A 21,068-nucleotide genomic window follows, 5' to 3' on the forward strand; every position below is an offset into this window, starting at 1 on the left:
CCATAAAATACGATGCGGTGGAGAATCCCCCATAAATAAATTGGCAATATTTCTTCCAGATTAGAAACTAGAAGGTCAAACCTATTGTAACCGCTCCCTATATCACAGTGACCATCTGTGGCCGTAAAATAAAGGTAAATGTCTAAGTCTCCAGTTGAAATAATACACAATGGCCATACCCCAATCTCAGAGAGGATGATTTATTCAGCAAGTGTCTGGGTTCAAAGCCATACAACTCCAACCTGCCGTGAGTTAGAGGCCATGAATTGTTGGCCGTTCTTCATGTTGGATGGTTTGTGAGTTATTTGTTTTTAGCCAAAGCACAGAAAAAGTCTGATGTTACCCAAAATATGTATACAGAGCAACGAGAAATGAGCAAATCTTCTGAAGTTAGTTTTGCTCGATTCAGCCGGAAAAGTCGATTCGATCCAACGAAAAAAGAATCTACAAATGGAATCTGCCCCTAAAAAATGTTTATTCCAAGATGAGTGAATGTCTTCCTTGATACATATATGATAGGTTATGGGTACTAGAATCTGTGATGGGGCACTGATCCACAGAACTAATCTGATTGCCGTATGTGGTGTCGGGAAGGAATTTATTCCCTAATATGAGGCAATTAGCCTCTTAAGGTTTTTGACTTCCTCTGGATAACTTTGATATAGGTTGAATTCAATGGACTTATGTCTACCTTCAACTATGAAACCATGAAGATAACCATGGTCCCTTTTAATAGACGGTCAAGTTTCGCGGAAGCTTCACCTATCTGATAGTGCTGCCATATTGTATTTTGGTGATATAATATTCTGACGCATTTTGACCCGTGAAATAAATGCTCAGCACACAATGCAATGAAATGATAAATGAGAACATTTTGTGTAACGGAGAACATTTTATTCAGTAGAGGAGATTTAGCTAAAAATACAAGGACAAAATACAGTGTGTTCATAACGAAGGGTGATTTCAAGACAGAAAAATAAACTATAACAATAATAGCTGCAAGAAATATGCTTCAGCCCGACACTGAGAACATTAACTGGCTGGGGAAAATGGGTTTCTCATCTGGAGAAAATTATTCTTACAGTTAAAATACTCCAAAATAGAAAGGAAATGTAGAGAAGTCACTAAGCCGTATACAATGAGGACACCATTAGTAGCAGTGCCGTAAACTCCGGTAACTGCGGTGCACATCAACGAAGAGAGTTGTCCATAAACAACATATATGGCCTATCCATGGGGTACAAGACAAATGTATCATCCCATAGTGGTCTGACTGCCGGGATCCCACCGATATCGCCCCACGTCTTTATTTACATGGCTGCATCAATGAAATCACAACTACAGCTAATGGCTGTAGTAGCCAATCAGTGGGTTCAGTAGTAACGCAGAGACAGATGGTACTGGACCCCTGGGCCCAGTGATTGGCTGCAGCGGTCATGGGCTATAGTCACAATGCAGCCTCGTCAATAAAGCAACAGAAAGGCAGCACAGGGCAAGTAAGGTTGATTTTGTTATTTTTTTAACAGAGCATGCTAGCATAAAATAGTATACCTAATAACATATTGTGTCCACTGTATAATACTATTTTTTTTTCTTTTGTCTATGGCCGGTCTCTGGTATTGCAGCTCAATTAATGGATAAGATTGGCCACATTCTATGGCTATTCCAAAGACATACTGATAGGGAATTTAGAATGTGAGCCCAAACGGGGACAGCGATGATAATGTGTGCAAAACTGTAAAGCGCTGCAGAATATGTTAGCGCTATATAAAAATAAAGATTATTATTATTATTATTATTATTTTATTATTATGGCTCCACCTTACACCTCGGTAAATATTTTTTATTTTAAATGGAGGAATACAGTTGTTTTTGTGTTTGTTCTTATGTTTTCTTTTTTTTTTTTTTTTACAAATTCTGTGCTACAAAAAATAATTAGTGGAGCAATACAGCCACTATAACTGTGAACTTATACAATATTACCATATGATGCTCAAATAATGGCAAGTTAAAGGCTCGCTCCATATGAAGTTATCTGACACTGGGGCCATATAATGTCTGGACTCTGGATAAAATTGCTGTGGAATTAGTAAACGTTTAGGTGATCAGAAGCCTGAAAGGCCAAAATCTATTGCGCCCTCGTAGGCACAGGAAGCCGATGAACCTTCTGGCCCCGTCTCATTGTACAACGTGTACGAGCCATACCCCCCAACTATCAGAGACGTGAAAGAAAGACATTTTCTAAATATTAAGTCACACTCCTAACCTGCCCAATTTTTTTTGTGCTCCACAAAAATAGTTTCCCTAGTAAAGTCATTAAGTGTCCTCACATACTAATAAATCCATTAAATGCCCCACCCCCGAAAGGATATTTCCCAATGTAGTATGACTTCACCACTCATCCACACATTATGATCCACCAACAGTGCCCCACCAAAGTATGAAGCCCCCACAGTGCACCCCACATAGTATGATGCCCCCATAGTGCACCCAACACAACATGGTATCACCACAGTACATTCCCTTATCAATATGATGCTTCTACATTGCCCCACACAGTAAGATGCCTCATAATGACTAATAATGCCCCTCACACTGTATAATGCCCCCATAGTGCACCCCAAACAGTATGATGCCCCCATAGTGCATTCCCCTTTCTGTATGATTCACCAACATTGCCTAACAAACAGTAAGATGCCTCATAATGCCCCTACACTGTATGATGGCCCCATAGTACACTCCATACAGTATGATGTCCCCATAGTGCATTTGAAGCGCCCCATGGTCCTGGTCGTTGCAGTAATATCATTCTCCTCTAGGGGGAGTGGTGTTATGTTTGGAGGCAATGAAGGAGAACTCTTTGTCAGGTAACAGAATGCATGCAACATGTTCACACTCCAGACCAGAAGGGGGAGCTCTAACCCTGTTTAAGGTGAACTCCCCTATAAGAACATCCTGATCTGGAGGGAAAGAGTTCAGTTCCTGTCAGGAAGACAGAGGGAGAGGAGCCCTGTGGCATGAAGTGCTACAGCTCCTAGGAAACAGACGGATAGAAAGCAGAACATATTGCAGCAAGCGTGAAGGAAAGCAGAGCAAAGGGGAGGATATCTGAGGGAGATCAGCCAAGAGCAGGCTGCCTCCTTCTGAGGCGCAGAAATCCGGTATCCAGAATACTGAGGGAGTAAGGCTCTCTATGCTTTACTTCAGAGACTGGCAGGATAGCTAATTGCAAGTTACCTGTTCGCACCTACACCCAGGAGGCACGGTGGCACCGCTTAGAGGCCGGGGCGTGCTAGAGTCCCTACAAACAGCCTCAAGCCGCCAGTCATACAGGTTGTCCTATCCATCTGGGGGACAGAGAGAGACACATAACATCAACAACATCTACAACAGTTGTGAGGACCTTATGAGAGGCTCAGCAGTAAGGTACTACAACACCTGGGTGCTAGAGGAAGGCTACTGATTTCCACCTGGATAAGGGGACTCTGGATTTGCCTCCAAACCGGCCGGACTCTGCCTGCCCTGTGATCTGTGCTCTGGGCTGTGAATGCTGAAGCCTTCAGTAAAAAGGTAAAGAGACTGCAATCTTGTGTCCTCGTTCTTCACTGTGTCTCTCACCATCCACATCTACACACTGGGAAGTCCTGGGGACATACTTCACCTGTGGGAAGGTATACCATCTAGCTGCCATAACATCACCCCAGCGGATTCCTAAGCAGCGTCGGTCACCCTGACCGAATACCACAGGTGGTGTCATGAACAAATCCATTTAAAGACCTTTAAGCATGGACGTCCCGAGGGCCACGGTCAGCCACTGTGACATCCCCCTTGAGAACCAAAGGACCCAGTACCGAGTTCCCCTAGCCCTTGGGGGCGCTCCACATTCCTCTCTCAGTATGATTCCCCCACATTGCCTCACAGACAGTAAGATGCCTCATAATGCCCCTACGCTGTATGATGGCCCCATAGTACACCCCACACTGTATGATGCCCCCATAGAGCATTCCCCTCTCAGTATGACTCCTCCACATTGCCACACACACAGTAAGATGCCTCCATAGTGCATTCCCCTTTCAGTATGATTCCCCCACATTGCCTTACAGACAGTAAGATCCCTCATAATGACAAATAATACCCCCCACACTGTATAATGGCCCCATAGTGCACCCCAAACAGTATGATGCCCCATAGTGCATTCCCCTCTCAGTATGACTCCTACAAATTGCCACACACAGTAACATGTCTCATAATGCCCCCACACTGTATGATGCCCCCATTATGCACACCATCCCCAAACCATATGAAGCCCCATAGTGCATTTCCCTCTCAATATGATTCCCCACATTGCCTCACACACAGTAAGATGCCTCATAATGCCCCCACACTGTCAGATGCCCCCATAGTGGGCCCAACAGAGTATGATGGTGCCACAGTGCATTCCCCTCAATATGATGCCCTCACGTTGCCTCACTCACAGATACCCTTATAATGCCCCCACACAGTATGTTACCCCCACAGTGCTTTCACCTCTCAGTATGATTCCTCCACATGGCCCCTCACACAGTAAGATGCTCCCATACTGTATAATGCCTTCACAGTGCCTTCCATATTATGTGCCCAATGCCATCTTCCCCACTTAGAATAGGAAGACCTAGTCCTGTTCTTCTGATGAGCTTCTCTGTGTTGTGTGTTGCTCCATTCAGCAGGTGTGATTAACCTATCATGAATAGGTTGAATGGTGGAGCAGGGAGTAGACAGCTCAATCCTCCACCATTATATTTAATTGTATCTGTGTCCTGACTATGCAGATATAAATTGATATTGGAACATGCCCCCAACTTCCCCAGACAGCAGGACAGCTTCCCAAATCACGGAATATAATGTCCTCCTCGTTCACGGGGCCGTTGATAGGTATGCAGGAGTCTTTAAACTAGATAGCACTGGGGTTTACTGAAAAGAATTGCATCACACCGCTGTCTACCTTAGGTGACCTAAGGTCGTATTCATTTTTGATTTTCTTTTACAGCAAACGAAAAACTAAATAAATAAAAAAATGCAAAAGAAAATAAAAAGAAAAAGAATAATACGGTAGTCAGAAGAATGATCACATAAAGCTGGGAATAAATCCAATGTGTTATGCTACAGCAAAGTTTTTTCTGCAGTATATAAAAGGAATTTCAAATATTAACTAAAAAGCAAGTAAAACACAATATATGTATTTAAAAAAAAAATCTGTCCCCAAATTTACATGTGCTGTGAAAAACTTTTCTTTCTTTTACTTTGTCTGGTTTGTACACTATTTTATATTTCGCTTTTGCGTTGAATCTTTTTAGAATTATGCTGGAAAAATAAGTTACTGTGTCTCCCGGAGACGATATGTTTTGCTCATAACGTGCTGCAGAGGTGACTACCGCTATTAAAAAAAATAATAAAACAATAATTCAAAAGTGTCACAGTCAAGGTCAGACGCGGAGCTGTACAAAGGCGAGGGAATATTCTGGGTTTAGAAGCGGTAGCCTGCCAACAGAGGACGATTCCTGAGGATATTAAAGCCAAAAAATGTACACCGGTTTCATTTGCAACTTTTGGGGACTCAAAATCTGTTCTCTTTAAACGCCCAAAAGTAAAAAAGTGTCAGCCGTTTTCTATTTGTTAATAACTTCAGATGTGTTACCAATATTTAATGTGAAACTAAAGTTATTTTGTACTTTCCAATAATTATAATTTTTTTTTTTTTTATAAATTGATTTCTTTTCATTATGCCTCTTAACACAGAGATTTATACTGTATATAGGGGGGTGCACTAGTTAGTCTCACTTAGGCAGTCAGATCAAAGCACAAAGCACCAGTATTAAATAGGTGGGGGGCAGGATTCAGGCTTTTCATTGAGGTCCAAAATATTTAAAAGGGTTATAACAAGATTCCAAAATAAGTGTGAGATTATATGAGGTCTAATCTCTGGTACCCCCCCACTAATCGGAAGCACAGGGGTTCCATGTCTGAATGGAGCAGCTCTTGTATAAGTCTATGGGACTGATGAACCTGCAGAGCGCATGTGCAATGACTGCTGCACTCAGTCAGTAAGGATTACATATGAAGACCAAAATTCTAGGCAGTCATCAAGAAAAATATTGTTGGGATAAAATAAAATTTTAGGTGAAAATTTTAGGTGAAAATGTCACATTTTTCATTGTTGCCAACCTAGCTTAATGCTTGGTATACATATTAGTCCATAAACCAATCAAAAGAACACATTGAAATATGATAGACACACATGGACCTCCCAAAAGAATTTGAGACAGGCCACAGAAAATGTTAAGTTCAAAAACATTATCATTTTATTTGTATCAAAGAGATAAAAACCTCAAGCTATTATACACAATCCAAACATGATGTAAAAGTGCCTCCGATCTAAAAGCAGATCTCATGTGAACATGCACTGATACCTATATGTTGATAACTGTACAATAAATATTTTAAGCAGGCCACTAAGTGGCTTTATGGCATATAAATCATCATAATGGTAATAGATAATACGTATGAGGAAACCTAAGAGGGAAACCCCCATATAAAAAGTGCTAAGTGCATAGATATAAACAACCACGCATACAAGTCATATACTAAAAGGGCTAAAGGTAATAGTACCAAGGGTATTGTCCTAATATTGGTACTTAATATCCTAATAAATAACCTAAGCAATGTGCCTGTAATAATGCGGGTTCATTTGCAGAGTATGGAAAGACCTCAAAACATATTTACCACAGTGGGATAACACGAGACCTGAGCAAACCCCTACGCGCGTTTCGATGAATTCTACTTCCGGGGGCGTATAGCTTGGAGGGAAATGGGAGTGTATTTATGTAAACCTCAGCCAATCACAGCGCTAATCGCGGCCGCAACAAAATTAACATAGTATGACGGATGTCACCCCACGTGGACCCATTGCGCAATTGCGGAAGTGACAATCCCAGATGCTTGTATTGTATAGCAAGTATATCCCCGCAACGGGTCCAGTGAGCAATTGCGGGAGTGACGGACCAAATCGCGGTGTAAATGAAAGCCGCAAGAAAATTAACCTAATATAGCCAAATATCAACCCACATAAACCCATGGCTAGTGTTGCAAAGATAGAAGTGCCAAATACTAATATAATGCAGCAGGTATATACCCAAGAAGGGCCCAATACGCAATAGCGGAAATGACGGGCCACGGTGTAACACAAGGTGGCTCTTTTAGTTTGAAACGACTGGGGGGGGGGGGGTGACAGGTTCCCTTTAAGCATTACAGTCTGTTAAAATAGAGCAAACACTTATCTCACCATCAATTACCATATGTAACTGATGAAGGTCATGTGTTTATGACCGAAACGTTTTGCTGTTACTGCATTGCTGTTACTGCACTTCCACTTGGAATAAAAAAACACCTTTATAAAAGTTGAGTGCCAGGTTTTATTATACGTATCACTAAGGTTTTGGAACCTACCTGGGCACCTTCATATAGAGCTGTGCACACGCTTTTTTGTTGATACTAATATGACCACTAGACTTGGAGCAAGAAAAAATGAGTATAAAAAACAAGCTGACATTTTTTCTAGGACTCCTAAACACAGAGACGACAAATTTAAGGTAATTAACCTTTGGAATCATTGCCTTACTGAGATACAACAAAGGATTCTAACTAAGGGACTAACTTTCTCTCCTTCCCAATATTTAGATCCATTCATAGCTATCAAGGATCTTCACCTCTTCTCTAGAAAAATGATCCTACAAAGAATGCACTACAGATCTGAGCTGGATGATCTTTTTTCCACTGCCTATGAAAAGGAAGCACTGGCTAATCTAGAGGCCCTTGAGGAGGAAAATAGTACCACATAAGTAAGCCAAAAATTCCCTGTGTCATTGTTGGGTAAATCTAAAAAATTCCCCTCCCTCAGCCTCTGCTCTGCAGTTGATGTTTTCACCAGATTGGTTACCACAGATATTGAAAAGCTATGTCATAATAATTATGGTGGTTCTAACTGCAGCGGAGTTGAGAGAGAGGCAATTGACACTTTGGCTAATCTTACTGATGTGGTGTTTAAACCTTCTGATAAGGGCGGTAATATCGTCATCTGGCCAAATGCAATGTATGAAAGGCAAGCAATGAGACTGCTTAATGATAGAAATTGTTATCGGAAATTGACTAGCAGTCCAATGCTTTCCTTCCAAAATGATTTAATTAGAATTCTAGAGGATGCGTTTGCCCAGGGCATTATCCCCCCAAAATTTTGAGATGTCATTAAGGTAATGCACCTGCGTCTTCCAACTTTAAATTTGATCCCTAAGATCCATAAGGATCCCTTGGATCCACCTGGAAGACCAATAATTTCTGGAGGAGGAAGCCTATGCGAAATTGTCACCAGAATTATTGACTATTACCATAAGCCCCTGGTAAGTGAATTACCGTCCTATATACAGGACACAAACGCCGCCCTACGTAGAATTGAGGACATCCATTTAAGTGACTCAGCAGTAATGGTAACAGCCGATGTCGAAGCACTTTACACCTCCATTCGACATAAAGATGGGCTTCAGGCGACACGACTGTTTTTGAGTTCCAGTAATATGGATCGTGATATGGTTGAATTGTTGATGCAACTATTGGAGTATGCATTGACGCACAATATTTTTATATTAAAAAACAGTATGTATCTACAGCTACAAGGTACGGCGATGGGGGCCAGTTGTGCCCCCTCGTACGCTAACTTATTTCTTGGGGCGTGGGAATGTGAGATCTTTTTGTTTGCACCTGTACCTCAATCCAGCCTGGTTTCAGGCTGGATGAGGTATATTGATGACATCTGCTTTATATGGGATGGTCTTGTTAACAATCTGAGCATATTTATGGCCCATATGAATGACAACGACTTAAACATCAAACTCACTTTCAAACTTGGTAGGGACGTTGAATTTTTGGATCTTGCCATCGGTGCAGATCCGGATGGTCGTCTTCAGACGAAACTATATAGGAAACCCACTGCCACAAACTCATTTTTACATGCAACCTCCTCTCATCCACCTTCTACAGTTAGGGGTGTTCCTGTGGGACAATTTCTCAGAGCAAAAAGAATATGCACCAAACCTGAGGATTATGAAGCCCAGGCTAGGGATTTGGCCGACCGATTTCAAGAAAGGGGTTACAGTAAAAAGAGTAATAAAAGGGGTTATCAAAGGGCAGTGAACAGCTCTAGACAAGAACTGTTATATGGACCAACAAACAAAATATAAAATAAGGACTCTGAACAGGTCAGGATGATCACCACCTACCATAATAAATGGCACCAATTCAGGGACATTATAGACCGACATTGGCAAATACTCTTTACTGATCCAATCCTGAAAAAAATTTTTACCAACCAAACCATTAATTACGGCAAGGAGATCTAAAAATCTGTCTGATACCTTGGTACACAGTTTTTACAACCCAATTGGACTAAACAAAAAATCATGTGATGTTGCCAATGCTGGCTTCTTTCCATGTGGCCTATGCAAGGCCTGTGCCAATACAATCAAGGCAAAAACCTTTGCCAATTTTGATGGTTCCAGGAAATTTGATAACAGGAAATATATTAACTGCTCTACCTGAGGTGTCATTTACCATGCCACGTGCCCCTGTGGTAAGGTCTATATTGGCCTCACCACGCGTGAATTAAAGGTCCGGATTAGAGAACATTGTAGCGATATAAAGAAGGTAAAAACAATTGAGGATGAAACTGCTTTAAAAACCCTACCTTGTCACTTCAAGATGTATTATAATTGCAGTACTGTGTGCCTTGTGGTGAGAGGTATCAATGGGGATATGAGGTGGCGATCTGAGTAGGCTTTTGGCACAGACCAAAAGTCGATAAATATATAGGTTGGGTACCATGGCTCCTCAGGGGTTAAATGAAAGCCTGGGTTTTGGGGCCTTCTTATAGGCATATTTGGTTCATATTTCTTATCCGATACAGTTTTATGGGTTTTGGGTATTTTAATATTTGTTCAATCTAATTTGTTTTTGTTTCGCTCTATTTTATTAGTGCACCTCAGCTTCATAGTGTTGGCTTGCAGCAGTATGATCTCTGGAATTGTCAATCTATGAGTATGTTGGAAATTGGACATTGATACTCCTGAACATTCATCTCTAATATAAAGGAATTCCATTCTTCTGATTTGATTTACTTGTTACTGGGATGAATCCCTCATAAGGACTTCACATATGGACTTCACATCTTGATCACTGTTCACCTCAGATTACCTGCATTCTAGTTATTTGTTTTATTTATTGACCATGTATTTGTTTTTTTAATTATTATGATATTTTATTATGCTTATATCACATTATGCAATTTATCAGGTCATTAATTTTGTGGGTTTGACATTTTTTACCCCTTTTCATGGCATTTTTTGAGGCATTGGCATCATGTTGTGCGCATGCGCCTTGGTGCCTTGGCCGGATCCTCCTGCTTGCGGCACAGATAGGACTCGCAACCTTACCTGGCTTCTTCGGATCAGTGCGCGTGTCCGGTCACTGCCGCCGGTGGGTGGATCCTTAGGCTTGCGGCTCCAACAGCGCATGCGCCGTTCTGCTTGTTGCCATGCAACACTAGTTTCGGCTTGTCACTTCCGATATCAGGGCATATTTGGTATACATATTCTGTTGCTTAGTTACACCGTGGTTCGTCATTTCCGCTATTGCGTATTGGGCCCTTCTTGGGTATATACCTGCTGCATTATATTAGTATTTGGCACTTCTATCTTTGCAACACTAGCCATGGGTTTATGTGGGTTGATATTTGGCTATATTAGGTTAATTTTCTTGCAGCTTTCATTTACACCGCGATTTGGTCCGTCACTCCCGCAATTGCGCACTGGACTCGTTGCGGGGATATACTTGCTATACAATACAAGCATCTGGGATTGTCACTTCCGCAATTGCGCAATGGGTCCACGTGGGGTGACATCCGTCATACTATGTTAATTTTGTTGCGGCCGCGATTAGCGCTGTGATTGGCTGAGGTTTACATAAATACACTCCCATTTCCCTCCATGCTATACGCCCCCGGAAGTAGAATTCATCGAAACGCGCGTAGGGGTTTGCTCAGGTCTCGTGTTATCCCACTGTGGTAAATATGTTTTGAGGTCTTTCCATACTCTGCAAATGAACCCGCATTATTACAGGCACATTGCTTAGGTTATTTATTAGGATATTAAGTACCAATATTAGGGCAATACCCTTGGTACTATTACCTTTAGCCCTTTTAGTATATGACTTGCATGCGTGGTTGTTTATATCTATGCACTTAGCACTTTTTATATGGGGGTTTCCCTCTTAGGTTTCCACATACGTATTATCTATTACCATTATGTTGATTTATATGGCATAAAGCCACTTAGTGGCCTGCTTAAAATATTTATTGTACAGTTATCAACATATAGGTATCAGTGCATGTTTACATGAGATCTGCTTTTAGATCGGAGGCACTTTTACATCATGTTTGGATTGTGTATAATAGCTTGAGGTTTTTATCTCTTTCATACAAATAAAATGATATGTTTTTGAACTTAACATTTTCTGTGGCCTGTCTCAAATTCTTTTGGGAGGTCTTTGTGTGTCTGGCTTAATGCTTGTATTTTTTTAGTTGTTTGTATAAAATACTAAAAGGCTTCCAAGCAGAATCCACCAGAAGAATTGTCCGATCGCTTTGCTTAAACTGCTGCATGTTGTTAAAAATGTGAAGCAGTTCAAAGAAATGGAAAAGACTGAACATATGCACTGCAATGTAAAAATGATTTGCATATGTCTATTTTTTTTACACCTATTGAGCCGTTTTTTAGGCAAGTTACGAAACTGATCCACCTGAAAAAAAACTTAGCATGCACATACCCTAAATGGATGTACAATTTTTGCTTTGGAGCTTGAATGCCATGCTTTTGTGCACTTTTTGTGGCCTAAAAATCGCACGAGGTGAAAAGGATGCTGGCATTCTAATAACAGTCAAGGAGTTTCGCACTGCCCTCATCCGGATGCTACAGAGTAGCAAAGCGAATTTCAGATGATGGCAGTGCAAATCTTTTTGCTTATTTATAAGGCACATATCATTCTCTATGTACAAAGCAAATCAAATATCAGTAAAGGTTATTTATTCAATGTCAATCAATTTCAACAATATTATTATTCTTATTTCCTGCAATACCATGCCTAACCATGTGGTGTGCTGTTAAATAAAAATGAAGAAGGTTAAATCTCTACCTTGTGGCAGAGAAAGGGATTGCAACAGTTTTCATTTTTTACTCTGTAGCCCCCAAGGTGACTGAATGTTATTTTTCACTCTAACAAAACTTGTTAACACCTTTATGTCAGCATCCATGGGGTCTCATTATGCTGGACAAGAAATCAATGCATGAACAGATATATGTGGATAGGTGAGATGACCAGTATATTGTGATTAATCACTGATCAACTTACCGGTTATGTCGTGCTCTCTGAAAGACTCATTGTAGAGCTGATATTGATTCGGACAATGCTTCTTAAGCCACTTGCACACGTCGTGTTGTGTCCAGAAAGCTACGGGTTTGGTTCCTTTAAGAGAGCCCTGAAAAATAAAAGAGCAAAAAATGAAATACCTTGAAAACAATGTGACATTTCGTACGAGATTAACTAAATAGGAAATAGTTGTTAATGCCTAGTAAAGATGTCGATGCTTTCTAACCAGGAAAATAAGGTGGTAGTTGTTAGCGTTGGCATTCAGACATCCCGCACAATTACTCTAACAGCGGGCACTGAAAATAAGTAATTTTGACAAATTTTTGAAACTGTTTTCCACTAGAGAAACACTTACTTTGTAGCGTCAGAATTAATCCATGCAGCTCACAATCTTTCAGAAAAAATGACCTCTCACATGTCATTGTCTGTAGGAGTCAGAAGATACTGGAAGTTATCGTTTTACCAAAGATGGGCCATTACTGATTGTAGGCAATTACAGAAAACGACTGGAGCTCTGGGCAATTTACAGGACGTGGCTGGGGGCGAGGACCCAATTGTTAGCACTGGAGTGAAAGAATGGCAGCAAGGTATAGGTGGAAGACAGACAGTGGAGTGGGGCTGGCGTGCTCCGCAGGGTGTGCATGGGCACATCAGGAACTCACTATAAGCAGAAAGTTGTGGTGCATGTATGAATGATTCCGATTTAGCTCCATAAACTTGTGGGAGAAAAAAATCTCACCCAAGTCATGTGGAAGTGTCGGGAGTTTTCCTATTGGGTGTGTGAAGCAACCGTGGGTGGAAGCCATTGCTGAGCTGCTGCTACATAATGCCCTGCCTCCTTACAGGAAAACATGGGTCCTGGCGGGGTGTTGGTAATATGAGGGCCTTGCACCCTTGTAGGCCGTCTTTAGCCGATGGTATTGGCTGGCCAGGACCACAAATTTCACAAATTAATGAAGGAGACTTCATGTCAAACATGGGGACTTTACTGAACTTGATAAGGGTTATGTACAAAAGATATCAAGCACACAGTCTTAAGCATATTTCCTTCACAAGGAAAATAATTTTCACACACATTGTTTGCTTCCATTCTAGTCTACTCCAGGCCCAGTGAAGCACACTACCTCACCCTACTTCACCACAGCCCAGTTTCTAGGTCACAGTCCTGATCAATGAGTTTCTCCCTACTCGCTCAGTGGTTCCAAGTTCTATTACTATGGACACCCTGGATATACTGCTCGAGATACCCACTAGACCCATGTTCTCAGTTCTCTTTAAGTCCTTTACCTTCAGTCCTAGCAAGCTCTGGGTTTCTGGTTGCACGTCGTCCTATCCAAGGACCACTTTAAGGTGGAAGACCACTCTGTCTCATCAGTAATTCTCTTCAGGATCTCACTATCCCTGTCTGTATTGTTTTTATGCTGTAGATCACCCATTGGAAGCACTGCAAACTTCTTGTGGAATCACATCAGACGCAGGTATGGAATGCGTCCCTGCTCCCCAGACCGATCCTGCTCCCCCGACCGATCCTGCTCCCGTGACCGCTCCCCAGCCCGACAATAACCGAGTTTTCACCGCTGAGGTGGTAGTGCTAACCCCAGGCACCATGGAGAAGCTGGTGCCTCCGTTACCAACAACGATGGGGAAAACACTAGATGTGAGCTCCGAGGGGGTGACCTTCCAGTGGGATACCCCACGGATTGGGCCGGATGGAGCTAGGCAGGAGGGCCTCAACATTGCTGCGCTCACCTGGGAACAGTATAAGCAATGCTTAATTCAACAATGGCAAAACCAAAAAGAGACAGAACCAAATGACCCACTGAGAGTACAGAGACCAAGGACTGAACACAATAAGAGGAACTCGGTAAGGCAGGGGACTGTACTGGCCTTTCACCTGAAGTGGGGTTGGGGCTCTATACAAGAATCGGGACTGCCGACTGAAATCTTCTTTACGAGCTACAATGTGAAAACCCCGTCCCGCAATCGATATGACAACCAGCTACCATGTAAAGGGGACCAGGTGACCTACACTCGCCACCGGAGTGCGCAGGGGTGGTGCACTCGAGACGTCCAACCATGCGAGCCGGCAGCAGCGCCACCTGTGGTCCCGACTATGAATAACCCGGATTTGACCAACGCCACTACTGTCGCCACGGTGTGCATTATCGCTGCCACTGAACTTGCAACCACAGCTGACATTCGAATCCAGACGCCGGGTGATTTGACTGCATCTGGGAGACCAACCAATGACACTGATTCCGCATCCTCCGAGGACAGAGGACCGCAGCCTTACCGGCCAGAGAGTGTCCGCCACCAGCAGATGCCGTGTAACCTCATGTAAGGATAAACCCCGAAACCATGAAAATGTAAATAGTTAACTGTTTATTTCCCTGCTTTTTGCTGCTAATACCCGACCAGGGTTGTTCTAAAAGGGATTCCTTTGTTTACCCGGGATCCCTATTGCTTTTATTTTTGCTTTTATTTTCCTTTTTGCCCCTTGCTCACCCATGTTATAAAGACTGCCGAATCATGGACGGTGAATGGTTCACAAACTGCATTGTAAATAGTTTGCACCTTATTAAGGGTGCCCCCTACTGGTTTTACAAGAAAAAGGGACTCTTTTTGAAGAAACTGTTCCTGGAAACAGTACAGGAGTTCCTGCTGTAAACAGACTTGCGACTTGAGAAGCTGCGCTACCTCAAAGAGACTTGGTTCCCTCCTAAAGTGGATGTTCACTAGTTGCACTTAATGTACTGTATAATGTTGCCTTAAAAGAAAGTGAATAGTAATAATGTTTTACATAGCAAGTAATATGTAGCCAGTTAGATAGTTATAGAAAATGTTTAATGATGTTATTAAAAGACTGAGGACAGGAAAAGAACTGAAAGCTGAATTTCAGGGAAAAGTGAACCTTTAGTGGGTTCAGCTTATATGCCCTTAAAGGAAAAGTTAAATTATTGTTCAGAATTTGCACTAAGTAGAATACCCGGCTGGGTAATAGAAGTTATTTATACTATGTTATTTAAAGTATTTAACCTTGTTTTGTTTGTAACGTTCAAGAGTCCTCACCTCCCATAAAGGGAAGCACTGTTATAATTATTTGTTCATAGCATTTTCAAAATTTGTATGTCTTTTGCTGACATGTATTGTTGTTTCCTTCCCAGTCCGGGAGTACTGGATTTAACCGGGGGGAGTGCAGCGCTCCAGAGTCCTGGTTGTTGCAGTACTGTTGCTCCGCCACTAAGGGGAGTGATGGTATGTCCGATGGCACTTAAGGAGTTCACCTGACCAGGTATCACAGACACCAATACACTTCACAGTCTGGCCTCCAGGGAGAGCAAAGGGTACTATGTATTAGGCCACTCCTCACAATCTGGTAAAACTGGGGGTAGGATAGGAAGTTAGTTAGAAGCTGACTGGGTTGGAACCAGGCAACATCCTGTGGCAGAGGGTGTTGCGGGGAAAGATTCAGGGGGGTCCCTGTCAAGGGTGGGATCCTGACAGAGGCCTAGCGAACAAGACAGAACGTTAAGGAACCGCACCTGCACTACATTGAGGCGGTATCTCAAGAAAGGACAAAAAGCGAGGTTTATTGTAGGGAAGTGAGAAACGAGATCACAGCAAAAAGGAGATAATACCAGTAGGAGTCGTGCCGTAAGATCGAGGTAACATCCTACTGAGGCGCGTAGCCAGTGGCCGGAACGCCGAGGAAGTATTGGGCTCCACGCATTACTTCAAACCAATGGCAGGACAGTTAATTATAGGTTGGCTGTCTCACCTAAGTCACCTAAGCAGACATAGGGGGCAATTGTGGGAGAGGGGCGACGCTAGGGTCCCTGAAGAACTCCAGGCCTACCCGTCATACGGGTGCGTCCTATCCATATCATCTGGGGGACGGAGAAGAACATCAGAATAGATACAAGTTGTGAGAAAGAAGAACATCAGAAACAGACACAACAGTTGTGAGGACTATCCCATGGTGCTCAGCAGGGAAGTACTACAACACACACAGGCGCTAGAAGGTAGGCACTGATTTCCACCTGCAAAGGGAACTCCGGATGTGCCTTTGGACGGACCGGTCTCAGCCAGCCCTGTTAGCAGTACTCTGGATTGAGGATCCTGAAGCCTTCAGTAAAGAGGTAAAGAGACTGCAACCCTGTGTACTCGTTATTCATCGCGACCTGCACCACGCACCATCATCTCATCTTTCATTGGACGCCCCTTAGCAGGGTCACAGAACAGGTCTAGCCACCGTGACAACCCCAGAACTGAGACAGAGAGGCCCGGTACCGAGTACCCCGCGGTCCTGCGTCTGGGGGCGCTCCAACTAAAGCCAACATACTTTCTTCTAGAGGATAACTAATTTGCATATATTTTCCCATAGAGCACTGCTAGATCTATAAGTCTCTCTTCTCCGGATGGTTGTCTCCAGAAATAAAAACAGTACCCATAGAACAATGCCTGACATTCTATATCTGGTGACAGAGCCAGCAAGAAAAAAAAATTTGTGTCACTCTTTGCACATTAGTTTTTGTCACTAGGACTTTTCAGAGTTTCGTTCCCTTATGGGTTCTCTCCTTATCGGTCTAGGGGGAGGTGAGTGTGTGGCCATCAAGTTCTGCAGCCATTTGAGAAGTCCTTACTCACCTCTCTCTCCTAGCTAGATGGTTCCTAGTTCTGCTTGAGTGGCAGCCTGGGCGGATGTTGGTAGCAAGATTTAGTCTCCCTTGGCTTTGGCTAGGGAAGGCTACAAACCCCTGACCCTCGCTGTGGCCTTCTGGCTCTGAAGGATGGGGTCGGTTATTCTCCTGTTGGAGAGGGCTATGACGGACCACATTCTAGTGCACTTTTTTGTGACACTTTAGTCACTTTTAGGTGCACTCGTATAAGAGCACAGTTCTCAGGCCTGAAAAAAATATTTTATTCTATTCATGTTTCTTAACCCACCACCAGCACGAGTAACACTCTTGCTGCACGATTGCCGACAGGTACGTTTTTCTCTCAATGACCCAAAATTTTGGACAATAGTTTTAATTGTCAACCAGGGACTATAGGCCGAAACGTGACTAGCCCGACACTGACTTGGCTGGCTATTCTGTACACCAGTCCAGTAGATTGACAGGTCTCAATCTATCAATCACCTAAAGAGGACCAGGTAGAAGCCACTAGTCACGTCTTTCCCGACCGACTCTACAAACTATGGTTTCTCTGAAACAATGGAGAATGTTAGAGAAAAACAAACTGGCAGCCAGGCTATAATTCATGCTAACAGTGGTTCGAGCAGCAGTAATGGAGTGTCAGGTTCCATTTACTTTCACATTTTGTCTACTCCTTCCATTAGATGTATACGTCATAATTTGCCATTGTATATATCCAACATACTCCAAACATCTGGTAATGTGCATCTCCCACATAGTCAATTCCCTATGAACAATAAACATGTCAGAAAAAACACTGTACTTACCAAGACAGGTCATAATACCAATATGCATGGCATAATGCAGTGGCGCCATGATGAAAATTTGGGGCATAACAGGTGCAAAACACTTATGAACAACCACTTAGATACCTACCAAATATAGGGAGTGGTCTGTTAATATTACAAAGTTACACAGATAAGGTGCCAGTCACAGAGATACATGTATCCTCAGTTGCACTGTGACCAGTTATTGGTGAGTATAGCCTTTTATTTGGTGATCTACCACAGACTCCTATATTAACAAAATCCAATTTGTGAGATCTATCTCTACGGAAAAGTGCAGTCAAGTATGCGTTTTATTCTCTATTGGAGGCCAAAACAGCACCAGGTTGACTGAATCCTAGTCAATTACTTTATGTATATGATGCAAGCCAAATTTAGATCTCGATTATTGTAAACTGAGTATTTCCAAAACAGATTTCTCCCTATTAGGATGAACTGACATCATAGAAGTCATTGTATTGTTCTAGATTACTTAAAAGGATACTGGAATTTCCAAGATCCTATCCCAATATGTAGAAGGTATAATAATAATAATAATATAAGCAAATCCCTATATATTAAAAATGTAGTATAGTTCTCCTGATTAGCTATATCGCTTACCCCTTGTGCAGGGCGTTGAAGTGTCATGCCAAGACAGGCAGAGTGAGGTTAGTGAATCCACTTGACCACAGAGGACACTGAGGAAAATGAACCCTAGGAACCACCTGGACAAGGACGTCAGATGAATTGCAAAGCTTTATTTAGACTATTAGACAGGAGAGCCTACAAGGGAGAATGCTCTGGACCGAAACACTGAATTCCCCCGAGTGAGCTCTGGCGAGCGAACCCCTTTAACAGGGATTGATCCGGAACAACCAGGGAGGCTCAAGTGCAACAGTTCCAAGACCAGAGGATCAGACCCAAGAGGAACAGTGGAACAGAGGGGAGGTGAGTGAGCGATCATGGGAGCTGGAGATGGTGAACTGGAAGATCCAGAGGGTACCGTCAGAGTCCTCAGGTAGATGGTAGGTAGGCAGAACCCCAACACTATAGGAAAACACTGGATATTAGCATAAAATGAGACAAGGCAGAACAAGCAGGCGCTGGTCTGGGACCTGAGAACAGCAACATAGAACAAAGCACAAAGTTGCCCAGGCACCTCCCATAGGAAGTGAGGACCTTAAGTATAGACAGGTCTCTCAGTGATTGGCTGAGAGGTGATTACAGGAAAAGGAAGTGCAGGTCTTTTAAATCATTTGACAGCTGCATGCGCGCGTCCTATGCTCGAGTCCAGCCACCCAGAAGTGAGGAGGCGGATGAGACACGTAGGGAAGATGCCAGAGTCTGAAGGAACATCACGGGAGCACGGACAAGGTAAAGTAGATTGCAGGAAACAGGGGAATGCCTGCGGTCAGACGGAGCCAGATCTCCCGCCGACCGGGTCATTACAGAAGTAGCTTAGGTATCCATGGTTATGACCACTCATATATTGATAGTCAGTTGTTAGTGGTTGTAACCATGGATTCCTAAGCTACTGCAATGCCCGGCACATGGGGTAATCGACAGAGAAAATCAGAAGAATTATACTACATTTCTAATTGAAGGTATTTGCTAATCATATTATAATTACTACATATTGGGATATGAACCTGAGGATGGGAATGCTCCTTTAAGCCTTGTATTTCAAGGAAGCCCATATACACTATCTGACTGGCCGTGTGTAATTCTACATGTTACTGGCAGCAGTGGAAATGCCTAGAAGTTGGCCAACTCTTTGCCAAGAGTTGGAGGTCAACTGATGGATGCAAGAACTCCGGTGAGATGACCCCTTTAATGGAATAAATGGGCAGTTGTACTCATTTTTTTTGCAGACGTTCCCTTTAAATAAAAAGGAAATGGACCACTTCCGAGTGTAGAGAACAGACATTATGTGAGAACATTGAATATTCAGGTGGCACTAGGTTCATTAGTGAACTATATTTCAATATTCAAAGATTTTCGACTTCCCGGTAGAAAGACATCATTTCTATTTTGGGCACAAAGCCGCCGAGGAATCTGCAGAGAGAAATATGTTCATAGTTATGGATTTCAAACAAAAATGGCATCAGCGTGAAACTGGAAAACAGCAAGATGAAAAAAAAAACATCAAACGACCAGCCAGCCCATCGTAGCAGGGAGGTAAAACCGTATAATGTGTATTTTCAGCCCATCGTGAACCCAGTTCTGACAGATGGGAGGGAAATCGTCAGTGACCACTTCAACTGCTAATAGGTTTAAGGAAAAGTTTTCAGACTTAAAAAGTATTAATATTAAAGGGAAGCAGTCAGCGGGTCAGATACAGGGATGTATTTTACAGGGCAGTGAGCAAACAAAAAAATTGGGTAGGAAAGGAGTAGAGCGCTCCTGGGAAGGACCCATTCACCTTCTGACTACTATTACTGCAGGCTGGACTGCTAACCATCGGACCCAAACTCACAAGTTCACACCTCTCCATCATCAGAGCGCCACCACCCTATTAGTAAGCTGATGGATGGAGGTTCCAAGAGTAAGACGCCCATCAATCTGAAATTACTAGCCTATCCTTAGTTTGGAAACACATGCTCGTTGGCCAAAAAGAGCATGCATGTGTATGGGTGTCCAACGAACGAAGTCTGTGGACACCTTAATGCACATCTGTCATTTCAGGTGACTGTTCATAAATAATAACACTATTTCTGGCCATTGAATGACTTCTATTCTGCATTTTTGCACCAGATTTCCCCTCTGCAGTCTCTCAATCTCTAATTTTCTGTTACCTCTGAACTGGTGGGTGAAGACTAGCTGCAATAATGTCTCCCATACACACATAGACAAAAAAGCAGCAGTCCCCCAAGACTCAATTTAGCACATGTTTACAAGCAGCAGCTTGGAGGACAATGTACATAACTGTTAAACACCTGTCCTGGGTCCGGGCTTTGAACCCCTCACCCCGGTCCACGGAACTCTCTGCTCCATGTTGGGCTTTGTAGAAGGCCCAGTGTGATCCCATGTGATCATCTGCATTGTCCTATAAAAGGCCTACCCTTTTAAGTGCTTCGGAGTCCTGTGTGTTTGCAGCATCCAG

At 42.8% G+C, this 21,068-nt stretch overlaps 1 protein-coding gene across 2 annotated transcripts in view; it reads right to left on the reverse strand.

Annotated features, from left to right (window-relative positions):
- Nucleotides 1-21,068, reverse strand: part of SAMD12 (sterile alpha motif domain containing 12) — a 632,284-nt gene that overhangs the window by 374,994 nt on the left and 236,222 nt on the right. For both annotated transcript variants that reach the window (XM_077271133.1, XM_077271132.1), the window contains exon 3: nt 12,487-12,613. In XM_077271133.1, the coding sequence (XP_077127248.1) occupies nt 12,487-12,613 (127 nt within the window). The remainder of the gene's footprint in view (nt 1-12,486; nt 12,614-21,068) is intronic.

The sequence above is a fragment of the Ranitomeya variabilis genome, chromosome 6 (assembly GCF_051348905.1).
Source record: "Ranitomeya variabilis isolate aRanVar5 chromosome 6, aRanVar5.hap1, whole genome shotgun sequence".
Classification (NCBI taxonomy): Eukaryota; Metazoa; Chordata; class Amphibia; order Anura; family Dendrobatidae; genus Ranitomeya; species Ranitomeya variabilis.